The following is an 18,908-nucleotide window of genomic DNA, read 5'->3' as shown; positions in this document are numbered from 1 at the left end:
TGCGCACGCAGAAATCTGCAGATTTCCGCAGGTTTTTAGCCCATCATTGAGTCTTTTTATTTACTTGTGTAAGTGTGTGTACATTTATACTTATTCCATTTTAAATTAATTTCAGTAATAATATTGACAAATATGGAAATGTTCATATGATTTTTTATATGATTAATATATGATTAGCTTACAAACTATACAACAGTTTGTAAGATAATATTTTCTGTCCTTTAGTAGATATATTATACAAGAGACTTGCTTTGTTTACCAATTAAGTGGATCTAATTGGATTTTCATTGTAAACATTATATAAAAGGTGTTATTTTTTATTTCATACATTAGGTTTTTAGTTGTACTCCAATAATTATTATAAATCCCTAAATATTTTACAAAATTCTGCACAGAAATAGCAAAAAATGTCTGCAGATTCTGTCTGGCCATATTTATAAGCACATATATAATGTGCTTAACAATTGTATTTTCATACTTTGTTAATTCTTATTTTTCTTTACTAAATTATAACATTATTTACAAGCCAGTTATTTGAGTGAAGTTGTTGGTTTTTGAAGATAATTCAGAATGCATAAGTAAATGATTAATAAACTATTCAAATTAACATTTATGTTCAGGAATATATTAATAGTTAATTTGTATGTTAATAACTGCTTTATTAACTTAACTTCATCCAGTTTTGTGACCTAATCTAGTGAGGACTATTTATGCTTTATAATAGTCATTTATAATAATTAATATAAATTGTCATTTATAATAAATCCCTTATGACAATTAAAGGCTCAGTTATATTCTAAACAGGAAAACGAAAATAAAAGACTTTATTAATTTCTATTCATTTTAAGATACACAAATGAAACTGTAAAATGAACTGTAAAAAATAAATCTTTGCAATCTTAACTAAAATAAAATGACTGTACAGTTAAAACATTGCTAAATAATATTGAAATGTTGTATCATAAAATATTGTTAAATTATTATATTGTTGTTTTATCCAATTTTATGATATATTTTGACACTCCTGTTATTCAACAATGTTTAAACTTTACAGTAATTTTATTTTATAGATAAGATTGTAACGATGTATTGTTCCTTTGATACTGAGCTTTTAATTGTCATTTATGAGATTTAGAGAGCATAAATTGTTCTCACTTTAGATCAGGTCACAAAACTGGATGAAGTTGAGTTAATAAAGCAGTTATTAACATACAAATTAGCTATTAATATATCCCTGAATAATAATATATAAATGTTGATTTGAATAGGTTATTAATCACTTACTAGCTCACCCTAAATGTTCTGAAGAAAAACAAATACTCTTAAATTAAAATGATTTGTAAATTATGCGATTCTTCATTAAGTCATGAAAAATTAAGCAGTATGAAAGAACAATTATTAAGCACATTTTTAATGTGCTTATAAGTCAAGAAAACAACATTTGTATCTGCAGTTACAAACTGTTTAATATGTCTATTAATGTTTAGCAGATAATGAGTTAACTATTTGCTAATGCTTAATAACGAGTGGTCTTTGATGAACCCAAAAGAGCACATGTCACTCCGCTACTCACCTGTTTGCACTGGCTGCCAGTTGCTGCTCGCATCAAATTCAAAGCTCTGATGTTTGCTTACAAAGCGACCTCTGGCTTTGCTCCTTCTTATCTGCTCTCACTTCTGCAGATTTATGTGCCCTCCAGAAACTTGCGTTCTGTGAATGAACGTCGCCTCGTGGTTCCATCCCTAAGAGGGAAGAAATCACTTTCCCGAACTCTCACATTCAATCTGCCCAGTTGGTGGAATGAACTCCCTAACTACATCAGAACAGCAGAGTCACTTGCTGTCTTCAAGAAATGTCTAAAAACTCAACTATTTAGTCTCCACTTTCCTTCCTAATCTGTAACTGCCTCTCTGGCTATACCACTAACTGTACTCTCTCTCTCTCTCAAAAAAAAAACATTACTAATGCTTTGCTTCCTAGACTTTACACACCTGAAACTTGTCTATAGCACTTGTTCACTGCTGCTCTTATAGTTGTGTAAATTGCTTCCTTGTCCTCATTTGTAAGTCGCTTTGGATAAAAGCGTCTGCTAAATGACTAAATGTAAATGTAATGTAATAGATTATTAGAATCAATCAATAGAGTAATAGAATCATAGTGTGTAGTTATTATAAAGTGTTATCTGTACGGCATATGAACAAATACATAAATGAACTAGTCTTAATATTAGGTAATAATCTGCTAGTTAATATTTAAACTAGTTTTACCATTAGTTTTAGTTAACAATAAGCACTATTTAAACCATTAATTTTTTTTTCATAAAATGTAAACATGTTGGTAGTGTGTTTTCTTAATTAGGCTAGTGTCTATACTGATACTCTCATCACTTTCCTTGCATTTTGTAGGCAGTGTTTCCAGCAAACCTGCCACATCCAAAGAAGGGATGTGGAGAAAACAGTTCCTTTATGTCAGTCCTCGGTGCCAGATATTTGAAGCACTCAGAGGGAAATGTGATAGGATTGGCAACCAATTCCAAAACTCATAACCTGTCAGAGAAAGGAAGTCGTTGAACGGTCATAGCAGCTTCACACACTGTCTTTATACAGTCCACATCTGCCTCGGCTGGGCACCAAAACAAAGTCAACATTTAATTTAAAAATGAAGGAAACTTTGTATGAATATGAAATAATGGAAGGAGTAAGCCATGGAAAACTATGAAGTTATTTTTTTATTATAGGGATGAATGTTGTCTGTACATAGAGAGAAAGAGAGAAATCTAATGTGCGCCCATTAGGGAAAAGGATGATGCAATGAATAATTAGATAATCGTGTTATTTGATTGCAATCAGCAGGAAGCTATTTGGATGATGAGGGTGAATTTGAATCGCTCCATACATAATATAGATATTGCAAGAGGACTGCTTATTCTGCACCATTCTGATCTCATTTGTATCACCGTTAAGTGCCAAATATTTGAATGTACTCGAATCAACAAACTCAAGCTTGAAGGGCTATCAGACAAATCAGAAATGGTAATTTCAGATTATATAGTCAGTTAAAACTAGCTTTCCACAGCCAATAGACAGAAGTTTTGTGAAAATGGAGGGGGGTTGGTGGGGGTATTACAGAAAGATCCAAACTTTAAAATCTAATCCTATCTTTTTGGTAATCATTGTAATTTCAGTTGGAACACATTTAGGACAAAGGCTTTTACAAAACAGCATGTCCTAAGTGTGTTATCTTAAATACAGATAGGTGAGTGGTCCCAGCAGGCACACAACATCATAAGACATTTATATTAGGTTAGATTTAGGTCATGACGTCAGGTGACCAAAATTCAATGTCTAGCCAGCGTCTAAGGACAAGGTTATTTTGACGTCCAATAATGACGTTGAAATTACGTTGATATTTGGTTGATTTTAAGTTGTGTTGGAAAGTGACCAAAATTCAACGTCTGATAGGTGTCATAACTTCCACACAACGCCAAGGTGTAACATGATTAGACGTTGATACTTGGTTGATTTTAGGTTGGACATTGAACGTTGACAACGGCCTGATGTTGTGTTCTGACGTCAACCCAATTTCCATTTCCAAAGAAAATCCATCATCCCCATGGCGTTGGGGTACAACGTCACTATGACATCATGTTGACATCCTGTGCCTGCAGGGGTGTTACCAAAACATCCTAACGTGACAAAAAAATCCTAAAAACTGTCATAACTTTAGGGCAACTCAACAGCTGTTCAAACCTCAAAATTACTCAAAAGCTAACAGAAAAAAAAGTTTTAATTGGTTTGTCCAACAATGACATTACATTTATTGATGATTAAAATGTAGAAGTGTAAAAGACTCTTGGAGGATCCTGAACAGCCGATTCGAATGGAACCCACATGGACTCAAGATTCTCACAGAAATCAGTCAAGATTGGTGAAGGAAAAAAATCATGGTTTGGGGTTACACTCAGTTTGGGGACGTACGAGAGATCTGCAGAGTGGATAGCAACATCAACAGCCTACAGAGGTATCAAGACATTTGTGCTGGCCATTACATTACAAACTACAGGAGAGGGCAAATTCTTCAGCAAGAAAGCGCTCATACTTCAGCCTCCACATCAAAGTTCCTGAAAGCACAGAAGGTCACGGTGCTCCAGGATTGGCCAGCCCAGTCACCAGATATGAACATTATTGAAGAATCTTGATGAACTCTGGGAGTCCTGCAAGAACGCTTTCTTTGCCATTCCAGATGACTTCATTAAGTTATTTGAGTCATTGCAGAGATGTATGGATGCAGTCCTCCAAGCTCTTGGGAGTCATACACAATATTAATTCTGTTTCCACTGCACCATGAATTTATATTCTACACTGTACATTATTTCTGTTAAGTGATAAGACTTTTGTCTAAGCAAATCAGACCTTACTGTCCTAATTAAATAATTGAGGCAAATCAAGTCATGATCATATTTTGTTATTGTAAAATTAGCGTAATCTAGAGGCCTTTGTGTTTAACATAAGCCACTTCTGATAAAAAAATGATCAACTAGAAGTCAAGGTATTATTTTTTGTTCCTAAAACATGGATAGGCGACAAGACTTTTGTCAGGTAGTGTATATTAAAGAATATACTTTTAACCAAGCTACGGATTTTTACTATTTTTTACTCTTGAAATTACAGTAATTAAAAAAAATGTAATGTCTTATTTTTTGCTGGTTTTATTCATCTATTTTGTTAAGGCTAACTCATTTACAGCTTGCTAATTAACAGCATCATTAGCAGATAATTGTTAATTGGTTAGTAACAGACTTGAGAGTGGATCTTTGAACTTGACACAATTTAAGACTTCCTAACTAGAGACAATAAACGATTTTTTATAAGATAGGATAAAAATCCTAAATCAAGTTATGATTAGTTTTTGCAATGCGAGTTAGCAAAAAATCCTAATCTACTGTATCATATCTTAACTTAAAACCTAAATTAAGAAACTTTTTGTAGTATGTTCCCAGGATTCAAAACATCTACAGAACCACAGGGGTTATTTGAATCGATTGATTTTGTTTAATTTTTAATCCCCTATAACATGAAATACCCCATTATGGTCCGAAGCTTTTCTATCTCTGTAATCCATTATTTTATATCTAATGAGAAAAAAGCCAAACACTGTAATTTGGATTGACACATCAGGAAAACCTCACCTTGGGATCTTTTTTTTTTTGCAGCTTGTATGGATAGTGCTACTGTAGGATCTTCAGCTGACTCAGTCGTTTAACCAACCAACCAACTGACTGCAATATGATGACTGTAATGGTCTTACATATGACTTTTCGACTTGGGAACATTCAAAGTAGATGTGAAGGCAGGGGAAGTGCCCGAGGCCATGGCCTGCTGGGAGGCAAGATGACTCAAATATATCTCTGCGTGATTTCTGACAGAACTGAAAAATGCCTCGGTGGCAGATTTCAAAGGCTACAGTTTCGAAAAGTGATCATTTCTTTAAAGCGATCCAATTTACACAACTGAAGTAGCTTCGTAAACTTCATGAGTTCAGCAAAACAATCCAATCGCAGATTAATATCTGAGCTGAGGTCTGAGAGAAGCTTCTCCTTTTAATAACTGAAACTATCAACTCATAATATTATCGAACGGCCCAACTCGGAGGCTATTGATTTTGCTATTATTGTGTTTTCTGAAGTTCTAGCAAGGTGACACAGGGGGCTCAAACTCCATCCCAACCCAATGACCCCACGCTCCCACTGGACGAGTGCAGTTGATAAAGGACGTAAAGATCAGCTGCCCCTTGGCCTTTATAGATTAACGAATATGAGCTGTCAGCACCTCTCATCTCCATTTCCAATGATTTACGTCAAGTTTAATGAGCCTGCCAGTGCCAGATAACACACTCACAATGCTGCATTACACACTGTCCATTCTAGTAGCTTTGCTCATGGAAAAAATTGCTTCAGTATAGTAAGGGTGAAAGTTTTAACAAATATAAAGATTTTGGAAGGCGTTGGATTTTAGGTGGAAGAATCTGCTAAATGTATTACATGCTGATGTTGAGGTGGTGCAATAAAAACAGATAAAAGAGAATGCTCTAAATGAAACAATTATTCTATGACACCGTACATACAGTACAGGCGTATGGATATTTGCATTTCTAACTGCCTGTTTTTTAATTGAAGATATGTGATAACAGCAACACTATGTATGCAAATTGAATTATTTTATGAATAAACCTCCTAGACTTTTTAATGAAAAGGACGGTGTCTGGAATGTACATCAAATTTTTGCAAATATTAAACTATGACCCCATAATTAATACATTTTTAAAAATCATGTAAAAATCATGAGGTAAATTAAGAAATTTTACCTCAGTGTTCTAATTGTATCTTTTTACTAGAAACTATGACTTCTGTTGCACACGTGATAAATCATCACACTGTCTCAGAAAAATCACTCATTATCAATTAGACACAAGCATGCACACTAGTTAATTTACAGAGACATAAAATTAGGTAGTTTAACCTTAAACTCTTCAATTTAGATGAAATGACAAGCTCACAAAAGACAATAATAACAGTGTAATAATGTGCCAACTGCTGTATTCACAATACCCATTGCTTAAAGGCACAATATGTGGAATGTTTTCATTGAAACATCCAAAAACCACAGGTTTGTCAACAGGTTTGAAGACTTCTGAAGATTTGTCGGCTGCACATCCATGATGCGAATCTCACGCTCCACCACATTCCAAAGGTGCTCTATTGGATTGAGAACTGGTGACTGTGGAGGCCCTTTGAGTACAATGAAACCAGTGTGAGATGATTTGCGCTTTATGACATGGTGCGTTATCCTGCTGGAAGTTGCCATCCGAAGATGGGTACATTGTGGTCATAAAGGGATGAACATGTTCAGCAACAATACTGTGATGTGAACAAGGCTGTGATGTTGACACAGTTAGTACTAATGGGCCCAAAGTGTGCCAAGAAAATATCCCCCACACCATTACACCACCACCAGCAGCCTGAACCGTTGATACAAGGCAGGATGGATCCATGCTTTCATGCTGTTGAGGCAAATTCTGACCCTACCATTTGAATGTCGCAGCAGAAAGCGAGACTCAACAGAACATTTCGGTGAGCCTGTGTGAATTGTAGCCTCAGTTTCCTGTTCTTAGCTGACAGAAGTGGCACCCGGTGTGGTCTTCAGTTGCTGTAGCCCATCCGCCTCAAGGTTCGTCATGTTGTGTGTTCAGAGATGCTCCTCTGCATACCTTTGTTGTAACGAGTGGTAATTTGAGTTACTGTTGCCTTTCTATCAGCTCGAACCAGTCTGGCCATTCTCCTCTGATCTCTGGCAACAACAAGGCATTTGCGCCCACAGATATGCCACTCACTGAATATTTTCTCTTTTTCAGACTATTCTCTGTAAACCCTAGAGGCGGTTGTGCATGAAAATCCCAGTAGATCAGCAGTTTCTGAAATACTCAGACACCAACAACCATGCTACATTCAAAGTCACTTAAATCATCTTTCTTCCCCATTCTGATGCTCAGTTTGAACTGCAGCAGATCTTCTTGACCATGTCTACATGACTAAATGATTAAGTTGATATAAATATATATGGCCCTACATGTAGAGAAATGTAGAGCAATTTTAACTAGGACCGTGTTCTGTATCACCATGGTAATGATGTTGTCATTTACTCTCAATTTCTGGATTGCTTTTATAGAAAACAGGAAAACAGACAATTGTGGTTTTATTAAAATGCACATTGCAACATTATAACCAACCCAGGCTCATTCTGAAAACGTACCTCTACAGACGTTTGTAGAGGCTGTGAAATACGTCCCGGCGGCACGTTTTTCTGCAGTTTTAGTTTTTTCTAATCGACGAGAGGCCGCTGTGTAGGCTTTTTGAGATCTCTAATTGTCCTTGCGAGTGCCATTCGCACCTGCTGTTATCACCTAAACCCACCAGAGGCTGCTGGTGACTGACTTTTTGACAGACTTTTTGGCTGACTGAATGAACGATTGACTGACCCACCCTCCCCCTTCCTTAAACCCAAACTATTTTTTTGATTGACCCGCCAACCCACTTCCCTAAACCCAACCAACACGTTTCAAACGCAATCCAAAAAAGAAAAGCCCTCGTCTGATGTTTTTACCATGTTTTCAGATTTTACCACATTCTCACTTTGCTATTTACTTGTTTATTTTATTATTTGGATTCTGTTTTTGTCTTAGCTGCTTTCTGAAACTGTTCCTCACTGGACTCGAACCCCGTCGTTGTGGTCAACTCCTCTCTGCGTCGCAAGTCCACCGATGTACATGGCGTGCTAACGGGACAAACCGGTTGCAGCCAGAATGCTGTCCGTAGGGAGGTAAGAGGTCAGCTGGTAAGCGCAAAAAGTGCTTCGTTCATTTTTAAAAAATTAAATGCAGCCATACGTACCTCTGGCTATGTAATTCGCGGTCTTCAGAAACATCTGTAGGGTTACGTTTTCAGAATGAGCCTGTGTTGATTATAACAGAACCATCAAATGTATTTAGTTTAATAAAACAGTACTGCTTCTTCCCCAAGTGATCGAGGTCATGGTAAACAGTGCCATAATAAATCTGCTTTAGTGTCATGTCACATTCTCTCATCAAATTGTTTAATAGCATAGTTATCGCCTTACTCTACTTTATGCTAACTTGATAAAATGTTTTAAATGCTTTAGCTCATCCATGAACATGATTTCTACAGGACTCCCAAAGGATGTAATGAAGACAACAACTCTCATGATTCCAGCAATATCAATATTGTTTGTTGTGAATACATGCACCCTCTAGTGGCACAAATGACCTACTCCACCTTTAAGTTAGTCAGGATGCAAGTTGTTATTAAAAAATATATAAATTATGTAGGGAATTACATTTAAGGCCAAGACATTGACCGAATCTACTACATGCTAATTTTGAGGTTGTACAATTCACCAAGAACCTGGAAAAACAAAGGCTCTTGTTTTAATAGTATTTCAAGTAGCTTCTGTATAAATCCAGAGATTATATCAGACTGTGTAGTGAAGCATCTGTGCAGCTGGACAGATGCCTTGAATTTGATGTTGTTTTGGTGTAACATTAATTACAGCTGTGTTTAATGTGATACTCGTCTTAGCACAAAGTGTATCGCAGCGCTGCTGACTGATAAAGACTTGGCTCAGAGGACTTAGTCAAAGCTTAGCCCTTGATCCGGAGCCATGAGCAGGTCAGAACAGTCTGGACATGCATGAAGGCCAAATGATCAGGTCCAGGAATAATATTAGACTTTATCTAACAGGTTTCAGGTTTCCACAGTCTGCTAACTTTTAGAAACTGGAAAAAGAGCAGTATTTACTTTAAAATGTATTGTAATTATACTATCTCTTAGCACAGTGGTACTGTTTAATTATTTGATTGATTTATATTAAGACATTATTGCTTACTATTTTAAATTATATGTCATAACATAATAATTATATTAAGAACTGTATGTGGGTCAAAGACAAGACTGAATGGTATTCACATTCAACAAAGGGATAGTTGGGTTCACCTAAAACTAAAAATTCTGTCATAATTTACTCACCCTTTACTTGTTCCAAACCTGTTTAAATTTGTAGAAGATATTTTTTAAAGAAAGCTGAAAGCCTGTAGCCATTGACTTCCAGAGTATTTGTTAGAGCTTTATAGCTTTCTTTCAAAGGATTTTATTTTGAATTCAAAAGAAAATATTTAATAATTTTACTGTTAACCTAAATCGTCAACCGTTTAAATGAAAATGAAGAAAATATAGTTTTAAGAGGATTATTATACAGTTTAATATTCTTGGGAAACTATATAATAATTGAATTGAATTAGTTACTACATTTAATGATAAATAAAAACACTATAGTGAGAGCACAGAAGACTTTATATTCAACATACTACACAGTTTCATCATTTTCCAGAGAAACAAAATTGGATAATTTAACCTCAAACTTGATGTAAATGAAATATATTTAGTTTTAATATGACAAAATCCAAAATAGTGTCATTATTCATCAAAAGTGCTGAGATGACATCATGGGGCATCTGTAATAAACGTCAGTATTAAAGTCAGTTTACAGCCTGATGGTCCTTTACAAGGCCATGCAGTGTGTCATATGTTTATGGTCATAGAAGTGCCGCAGTTTCAAGTGTTTTTTTTTTTGTTTGTTTATGTTTATATTATTTACAAATTTGGAATAATGTTTAATCGCAGAGCGATCTGAATCTTACTGATTTGATCTTAGAGTATGTGTATGTTTAAATCCATGACATTGTTCGTATTAACAAAAACACTTTAATGTGGTAAAGTACTTACAGCAATGTCAAGCTCTGAGCACACTGTAAAAAGAGCTTTTTTTGAGTTGACTCAACTTTCAACCCAAGTACTGCACTAGACTTGATTTAAGTTGAGTAAACTCAAAAATGTCCTGAAGCTGGTTGTCTTAAAATTTTAAGTTGTCAGCTTTTTTTCTTTTTTTTTTACAGTGCAGCCATACACACTTTTTTATGTGTCAAAGTCTTGGTATGGCAGCTATTTGAACATCTAAAAATCAAGTTACCTAATGTTGAGAGTATGTTACTCTCATTCTGCAGGCTGTACAGTTTGTTTTGTGTTGTTGTTTTTTAATTTATAAGAGAATTTGCAACATCTTGATTGACTAATGCAAAAAATCCACAATAATAAAAATAACCATTCTAAACAAACCCAAAATAAAAATAATCATCTGCTGCTTCTGTGAAAATGAATAGAGCCATTAGCCTTAAACCTTTTTTTTTTTTTTTTTTTTTTTTTTTTGTCATTTTCATGTCATTTATATTTGTACAGAATATCTTTAACATCTCATTTGAGCATTAGTAAACTGTAAAATAAAGAAATGGCAAATCACATTAAGTTTTTTCTTAAACCAGTAACTATAATTGTGTAATAATTTATTTATATTTATATACACACTCACAGGCCACTTTATTACCGGCCTTCCTAGTACCAGATTGAACCCCCTTTTTGCCTTTTAGTCCTTCACAGCATAGATTTAACATGGTACTGGAAATATTCCTCAGATATTTTGTTCCACATTGACATGATAGCATCACGCAGTTGCTGCAGATTTGTCAGCTACACATCCATGATGCGAATCTCCCGTTCCACCAAATCCCAAGTTTCGAAGTGTTGTGTGTTCAAAGATGCTCTTCTGCGTACCTCGGTTGTAAAGAGTGGTTAATTGAGTTACTGTTGCCTTTCTATCAGTTCAAACCAGTCTGGCCATTCTCTTCTGACCTCTGGCATTAACAAGGCATTTGTGCCCACTGAACTGCCACTCACTGGATATTTTCTCTTTTTCTGACCATTCTCTGTAAACCCTAGAGATGGTTGTACGTGAAAATCCCAGTAGATCAGCAGTTTCTGAAATACTCAGACCATCCCATCTGGCACCAACAACTATGCCATGTTCAAAGTCACTTAAATCATCTTTCTTCCCCATTCTGATGCTCGGTTTGAACTGAGGCAGAATGTCTTGACCATGTCTACTTGACTAAATGCATTGAGTTGCTGCCGTGTGATTAAAAATTTGCATTAACTAGGTAGGACAAAGTATAAATGGATAAAGTGGCCAGTAAGTGTATATTACATGAAATATTTTTTTTTTTTAGTTTTGCAAGAATATTTTGAGACTAAACATTTTGTTAGTTGTCATATTGAAGTGATTTCAAAAGTAGTATGTCACACTTTTTATAAGATTACTGAAACTCGAGCTAGACTCCCAAAAAGTCTCCCTGTTCGAGCCTCTACCTCTGTTAGCAGGATTTTGCTCAATTTCAGACTGAATGTTTTTGCCATTTTTATGGATTAAAATTCAGATATTGGCATGTGCTCTTTTATATGATAATGATATTAATTTGAAGACGTTTACAAGGCGGAGATCTGACAGCAGTCAGCTGCGTGTGCACAATTACAACATCATCTGCTATTTATAAATAAGTCACATCTGGAAGAGTCGTTTTCTCTGAATCGCACACGCACTTCTGTGAAATGATCTTAGACTGATTTCTGTACAACATTTTAGAAATAACGCCCCCCAAAAACAAAATTGAATGCATATTATGGTCAATCAACAGCATAAACTGGAGTCAATTGATTAGAAGATTAGGTCACATTTTATTTTGATGGTCCGTTTGTTGAATTTAAGTTACATTGCATCTGCATGCCAACTAATTCTCATTAGATTATAGGTTTAGCGTAAGTTGACATGTACTTGCAAAGTTTCTTATAGTCAGTTTAATGCCTGTTGAAGGACCAATATCAACAGGTATTAAGCAGACAGTCTACTAATATTCAAATGAAGCATCAAAATAGTGTTACCGAAGGTTAATTCCAATTTGAAACCATACTAATCTTGAAATAAGATTGTGCATGTTAGATTTGGCAATGTTTCTAAATGTTTGACAGTTTGTGTTATTAATAATAATAATAATAATAATTAATAATAATAATAATAATAAAAGCTGCTTGCACAAACCAAAACAAACGCACAGAGATAGATATTTTGAACAAAATATTTTTCTTTATTCTGCAAGAGAACTGAATAATGTGGAGTTCCATTAAGTATATACATGAGTTCACCTCATAACAAATGGAGAGTCTACAACCAATACAAACTATCGTAACAGATACAAGAAAATGTTTCGTCGTAACTGTCGTAACTGAAGAATACCGAGAAGTCTGAAGCAACAATGATATTCAAATACTGAGAGAGAGGATTTCTGACGTCTCGTTCTCTACATGCAACGAACAGGAAATCAGCGTCTCGTGTCCTTTTTGTGCCATAACTCGTCTGAAGAAGACATTATACAAGGTTATATGAACCAGAGCAACGTGTTTATTTTCATTGGAGTGCTTTTTTATTTTTTAGACATCAAAGGCCCGTGGCTTATTGCTCAAGCTGAGTCTATAAAAGTTTAGAGAGGAAAACACTGCTGGTGTTGAGGAAATATTTTGCATTATGCAGAATAAAGTGTGTATTTAAACTATACATCGATCTGAGAGTGAAATTTAAAGGTTTTTCCATGAGATGCATTTTACATGTCGGTAGAGGTTGTGCAAACAGTACTGAAAAACGCTGTCGTCTATTGCTTCAGCTCCTCTGTCTCAGTTTTTCTGAACATCATTTTGAGTTTGTCACTGCAACAAAGGGCTCCAACTTATTTCAGCTGAAAAAAGCATGAAAAAAAAGTCATAAGCTATAGTAAAATTTATATTCGACTACACCATAAACAGACAATTAACAGTTTTGTTCCACATCTTGTTTTTTTCTTTTTACTTTTCCTTTTTTTGTAAGTTTTTTCCATACACAAAACAACAGTCAAGAGTAACAAAGCATGCTGGGTTTTACGTATGTCAAAGTGGGAAGGAGAGTGATCGTTTTTTTTCGTTTTTTTCCTTTTTCTGAAAACCTTTATTTTTATTTTATTTTATTTTTTTTTTTATATAAGAAATGGGCTGGATATCACGGTAGGACAGCTGTGGTAAGAACACAAAAGACTCCCAATGAGAATCACAACATATTCAAACCTGACTGCAAATAAAACTTTGCAGAACTGCACAAGTGGGAAATAGCCAGTGCTAGTTAACAGTCCGGAAATAACCTTAGCCAGGTCTTCTAGTCATAACACCTGCTTTGTATACCGTGTCTATCTGAAAACTCCAGCAGTTAAGAGTCCAAGAAAAAAAGTTGTTTTGGTTCATGTCCAAACCCTCTGAGCTTTTGAAGCAATGCACTGTTGATTTTGTCGGCTTGTTATGATTTGCAAGCTTCCCCCATTCCCACTTCAATACAAAAAAAGCACTCTAGTAAATGTCTCTCATACGAATTCCCAATGCAATGCTTTTCACGTCCCTGAAAAAACGTTCGCGATAAAAAAACAAATGCTTTCTTGAGTATAGGAACAAAGAAAGCCAGCAATCCCCACTGCTTTCTGCCCTGCAGAGAATGACAATCACTTAAAAAACAACCAAAAAAACAAATAAAAACATACATTTCTGTGTGGTACAGGGTTGTCTGTTTTCTTAATATGAATTTTACAAAACAAAGAAAAGAGCCAGAAAGACTCTGGCTGGAGTCTGTGAGACTTCTGTAAATAAAAAAGGCTTAGAAACACTACATTTGGGTGACTTTAGTGACTGAAAAGACAAATTAATGACAAGAAAAATCTATGATGGCACACACACACGCACACAAATAAAGCATATACCCATAACAAACAAGTGAGTGCAAAAATGAACAGCTTTAGGCTGATCTGTTCACTTTGAGGCTTAACAAAACTTGGTTCGGTAAACAAACTATCATTTTTCAAATGGCAAAATAAAACAAATTCACCCCAGCCAATCCACGGTGAACCCTCAAATATATACGGACAGTAATAGATGTTTGTCTGACAAGCAAGGGGATGGCGATAGCAACCCAAAAACTAAGACACAAAGTTAAGTTTGCATGAAAGCAAGGCCATTGCAATACGGGGGGGGGGGGGGTGCATCTTTTCAAGACTAGTACTAACCAAAAAATGTAATCAAAGCAAACTTAAATCTTTGGTTTTGATGTGTGGGAAACTGCTAATAAGAATAGCAAAAACAGTGATTAAAACATTTCGTTTTTCTTTACAATTCTTCAATCGATATCATGTACGAACATGGCGTGAATTGTCGAACATAAAATATGTTGTTGATCAGCCTATTAAATAACTAAAACTCTTCAAATATGATGTGTGCTATATTGGACTCCAATAATCTGTCATATCTGAGCTCTGTAAATGTAAATAAACCCCTTTCATTTCGACAAAACACACACACACGAGTTCTAATCTTAAACATGTTCACCCACATTTCCATTCGCACCATAAAGGGGATTTCCTGTGTTTTAATAAATGTAATATCTATGTATTAGTAAAGACATTCAATGGTGAGTGATGCAAGAGTTCAAGTAATAGACAGGAGGGCCCTCTGGGACCCAGCTTCAAGCAAAAACAAACAAATAAAAAAAAAAGTTAAGGACAAAATAAAAATAAAGCTGGACCTGTGATTCTGAACACAGCAACATACAATGTTCCATTGTAAAAATGGTAACACCAAAGCTCCGCAGATGTTTTCTAGAACAACTTGCACACACAGAACTAAAAATCAACTTTCAGAGGCGAGCATGTTCAGGGTGAGCGAGATCAAGCCGTACCACAGCCATGGTAAAGCAGACGAGACAAGAACATTGAGTTCTGCCAATAACACCCAATCAAACCACAGTCACTTTCAATAGCAACAGGAAGAACAGCTGAAATAAACAGTGGACGGGGAAAAGAAAAAAAATCTCCATCGGCTGCATGTGGTTTTCATTAGGGCTCGAGGATGTAAGTTAATCTCAACAGCTGATCTGACTGAATGCTCTGTCTGTTTGGACCCCATCATCACCACCAAACTAACCACCAGAAGACTCCAACTAAAGTTTCCCGTCTCGCATGACACAGCTGATCCAAACAAACAACCCGATCTCGTGAGAAAACGCATCTATTGTGAGCGTAGACAAATTTGTAATCATTTATACAATTTGAAAGTTGTTTTTCGACGAGAATATTTATACTGTTGTTCAGTTGAAGTTATATTTTACTATTGCTGCGTCCGAAAACCCATACCCCTGATGAAAAACAAACAAACAAAACAAAAAAAACAGCTTAAACCAGCCTAAGCTGGTTGGCTGGTTTTAGCTGGTCAACCAGTCTGGTTTTAGAGGGGCTATTTTCAGACTGTTTTTCAGCCATTTCCAGGCTGGTCTTAGTTGGTCAGGCTGAAATACGACCAGCTAAAACCAGCTTGACTAGCCTGGGTTCAGCTGGACATAGCTGGTTTTTGTCTGAGGTCCCAACCAGGCTAGGCTAGTCAAGCTGATTTTAGCTGGTGATCTCCCAGCCTGACCACTAAGACCTGGAAATGGCTGGAAAGCAGCCTGGAATGGCCAAAACCCCTCTAAAACTACACAGAAGAAAAAGATGTCTGCAAAATTGTTGCAAACAATTTAAATGTGTTGAAATGTTTAACTTAATTTGTTTGTTTAAATTCAGCCCAAAAATATTTTGTTCGCAAGCACTTAACTTTAACAAAATGTAGTAAATCCAAGGAATCATCTTTGAATTATTTTTTTTCATTGTAGGCTGGTCAACCAGCTAAAACCAGCTACTGTAACTAGCCTAGGCCGGTTAAAGCAGTTTTTTTTCAGCAGGGACTTCCCTACTTAGTAGTGTGTATAAAAAAATAAAAATAAAAAAAAACAGAATGTTAGTCAAGTAGTTTGTCCGAATTCCTAGTATTTGGAAAAACAATAGACAAAACGTACCCGGATGACCTACTACTTCTGGCGAGATTTTGAAATGCGCATCGGTTTGGACACTTTTCTATCCCACAAAGAAGTTCAAGAATGCAACCGAGGTGGGTACATCACGTGAAACGACAAACGATATATGTAGTATACTAAGAGAGTATACTACATAGAGTGTCCTTTTCTAACTGTTGTGTACTATATCCAAATGTAGTACCAACGCGAGTAGTATGTGATTTCGTGTGCAGTTTATAAGCTGCTGTTTATCAAGCTGTGCATTGAGGGGAAGAGTTGGGTATTTGCAGTGGTGGGTGAGGGAGCTGGCTAATGGCCTTTAAAACTTTAACTCTTTCAGTATACGGCCAAACTGTGAAAAGGGGAAAACTGAGAGGAAAAAAAAAACCCTTTGTGAACTGAAATACTCAACTACACACCTGCTAGTACAAAAAAGTAAAAGAAAACAGGAAAGTGATGTAACTGACATACCGACATGCTGTAAATATATTTTCATAAAGGTTTTATTGTGTGACATTAAAAGCAACAGGCAGCCACAATGAAAAGTGTATTTTCTCTTTTCTGATACAGAACGAGTCAACCTGCTAAAAAGAGAAGCACTAGGCAATAAAGGGGCTTTTTTTTTTTTTAAAACAAAACAAAACTAAATCAATTCTTCAAAAGGTTCAAGTGATTATCGCTTTTTGATGCAACTGAGAGCAGTTTGTTTATCTCTCTGACAGACCACTTCGCTACCATCAAAAGCTGGATTGCACTTATTATTTCAAGTTATGTACTAAAGCACATCTGCTGTAACATACACGCTGCTCCGACGTTTTCTTGATCGTATGTGTGAGCTACACAAATCCAATTGTTCTAGACCAGACATTTAGATGCCACATTAGTTAAAAAAACGACACACACATATGTGAATCATTGTTTTTAAATTTGGTGTATAAACATGCAGCGCTTACTTTTCAGTTCTATATAAGTGCTTTATGTTAACTGTGTCTGTGCATACGATTTTGGTTCTTAACAATAACTTGGTACTTCACAGGACACAGACCCAAACTATTTTGTGTCGTTTGCAAACATGTATTAACTTGCCGCTCATTTAATATAAGCCAAATAATAATAAGAATAATAATAAAAGTCCTCCCCATGCCAACTTTGGTCTTTGTACTGAACTGTGATGATCTTGTCTGGTAAGAAAGGACAGATATTTTGATCCAGCAAAACAGAAAATAAGGACAAAAAAAGAAACACTTCTAAGGTTATTGTTAAAAGACGCTTTGTTTTTAAGACTACAACACATTTTCACGTGTGCCCTCCCAAACAACCATCCCACAACCTCTCGTTCAGCAGCAGTCACTGTGAGAACACTCTGGAAAGTGTCAGTCGTCTGTTTGCTACATATGTTTTACCTTTGTTTAACACAGAGAAAGACAGAGAAAGAAAGAGAAAGGAGAGAGATTGAGAAATTTCAAACATTTTTTCCTGCCTTACATTTTCATTAAGGAATTATGCAAAGACAACAGAAAGAAACAAAAGAAAAGGAAAAAAAAAAAACAGCTGAATGAAAAATGGAAGGATGTGAGAAAAAGGCAGGAAGATCGGGGAAAAAAGAAGAAGAAGCTCAAGCTAAAAGCTCAAATGGAGCATGTAAAAAGTCCCAGCTGGAGTTTAGGTAGCAGCGCGGGTCACCTGAAACTCGCCTCCTCTGCTTCCTTCTGCTTTTTTTCACATTCACAAACATTTAAAACTTCCTTGTGCAAATCAAGCAGTCTTTAGAAAGAATGCCCTCCAAATTGTTCTTGTAAAAATATATAACTCCAAGGTGGCTGACGTGTGTGTTGCAGCAAGTGTTTATTTCTTTTTTTTTGTCTGGATGTTTTTTTGTTTGTTTTTTGTTCAGAAACTGTTCCCCCCTCCTGGGAGTGTAAAGAGTTTAGTTTTTTTGGGGGGCAAGTCTTCATCTCCGGGGTCCTGAGGGCATCTGTGCATACACTGGGTACGCCAGCCGCACGTTGAGCGAGTCATTGTGCTGGACCAGTGAGGTCTGGTGGTAGTGCAGGACCAAGTCTTTAAGAGTGCTATACAAGTTGTAGGGCTCGGCAAAGCCGAAGCCGCGGGGTGTGCTGTAGATGACGCAGTGCTTCACCTCGCCTTCCACACTGTGGACAGAAAAAAAAGGATTATCATAAAGGTTCGAATCTAGAATCTGACCTCAGACAAAGATAAAGGCAATCCATGTGATCAGTGACAAAGATAACGCTCTAAAGGTGATCATAATCAAATGGGATCAATCCATTGATGTGTTGTGCACTACGTATCTGTTAAAAGGTACTGTTTTAATACATGCTGAAAAGACTGAGAAATACAGGTGAAGGTTAATATTAAACTAATTTTAAAAGGAGCACGCGCTCTTGATTGACCTAGCTGGCCCACATTAGGTAATCACGATCCTCCAGTCAAAGGATGCCAAGTCACTATATACATCCTTCTTTCATTTCTACAACTATC

At 36.0% G+C, this 18,908-nt stretch overlaps 1 protein-coding gene across 3 annotated transcripts in view; it reads right to left on the bottom strand.

The window, feature by feature from the left end:
• Positions 1-12,579: 12,579 nt before the first annotated feature.
• pik3r3b (phosphoinositide-3-kinase, regulatory subunit 3b (gamma)) overlaps positions 12,580-18,908 on the bottom strand; it is a 285,238-nt gene continuing 278,909 nt past the window's right edge. For all 3 annotated transcript variants that reach the window (XM_056460081.1, XM_056460082.1, XM_056460084.1), the window contains one exon: positions 12,580-18,559. In XM_056460081.1, coding sequence (XP_056316056.1) covers positions 18,358-18,559 — 202 coding nt within the window. In that variant the 3' untranslated portion in view covers positions 12,580-18,357. The remainder of the gene's footprint in view (positions 18,560-18,908) is intronic.

This window comes from Danio aesculapii, chromosome 6, assembly GCF_903798145.1.
Source record: "Danio aesculapii chromosome 6, fDanAes4.1, whole genome shotgun sequence".
NCBI lineage: Eukaryota > Metazoa > Chordata > Actinopteri > Cypriniformes > Danionidae > Danio > Danio aesculapii.
The sequence above is the reverse complement of the archived record's forward strand: the minus strand, read 5'-3'. Positions and strand labels throughout refer to the sequence as shown.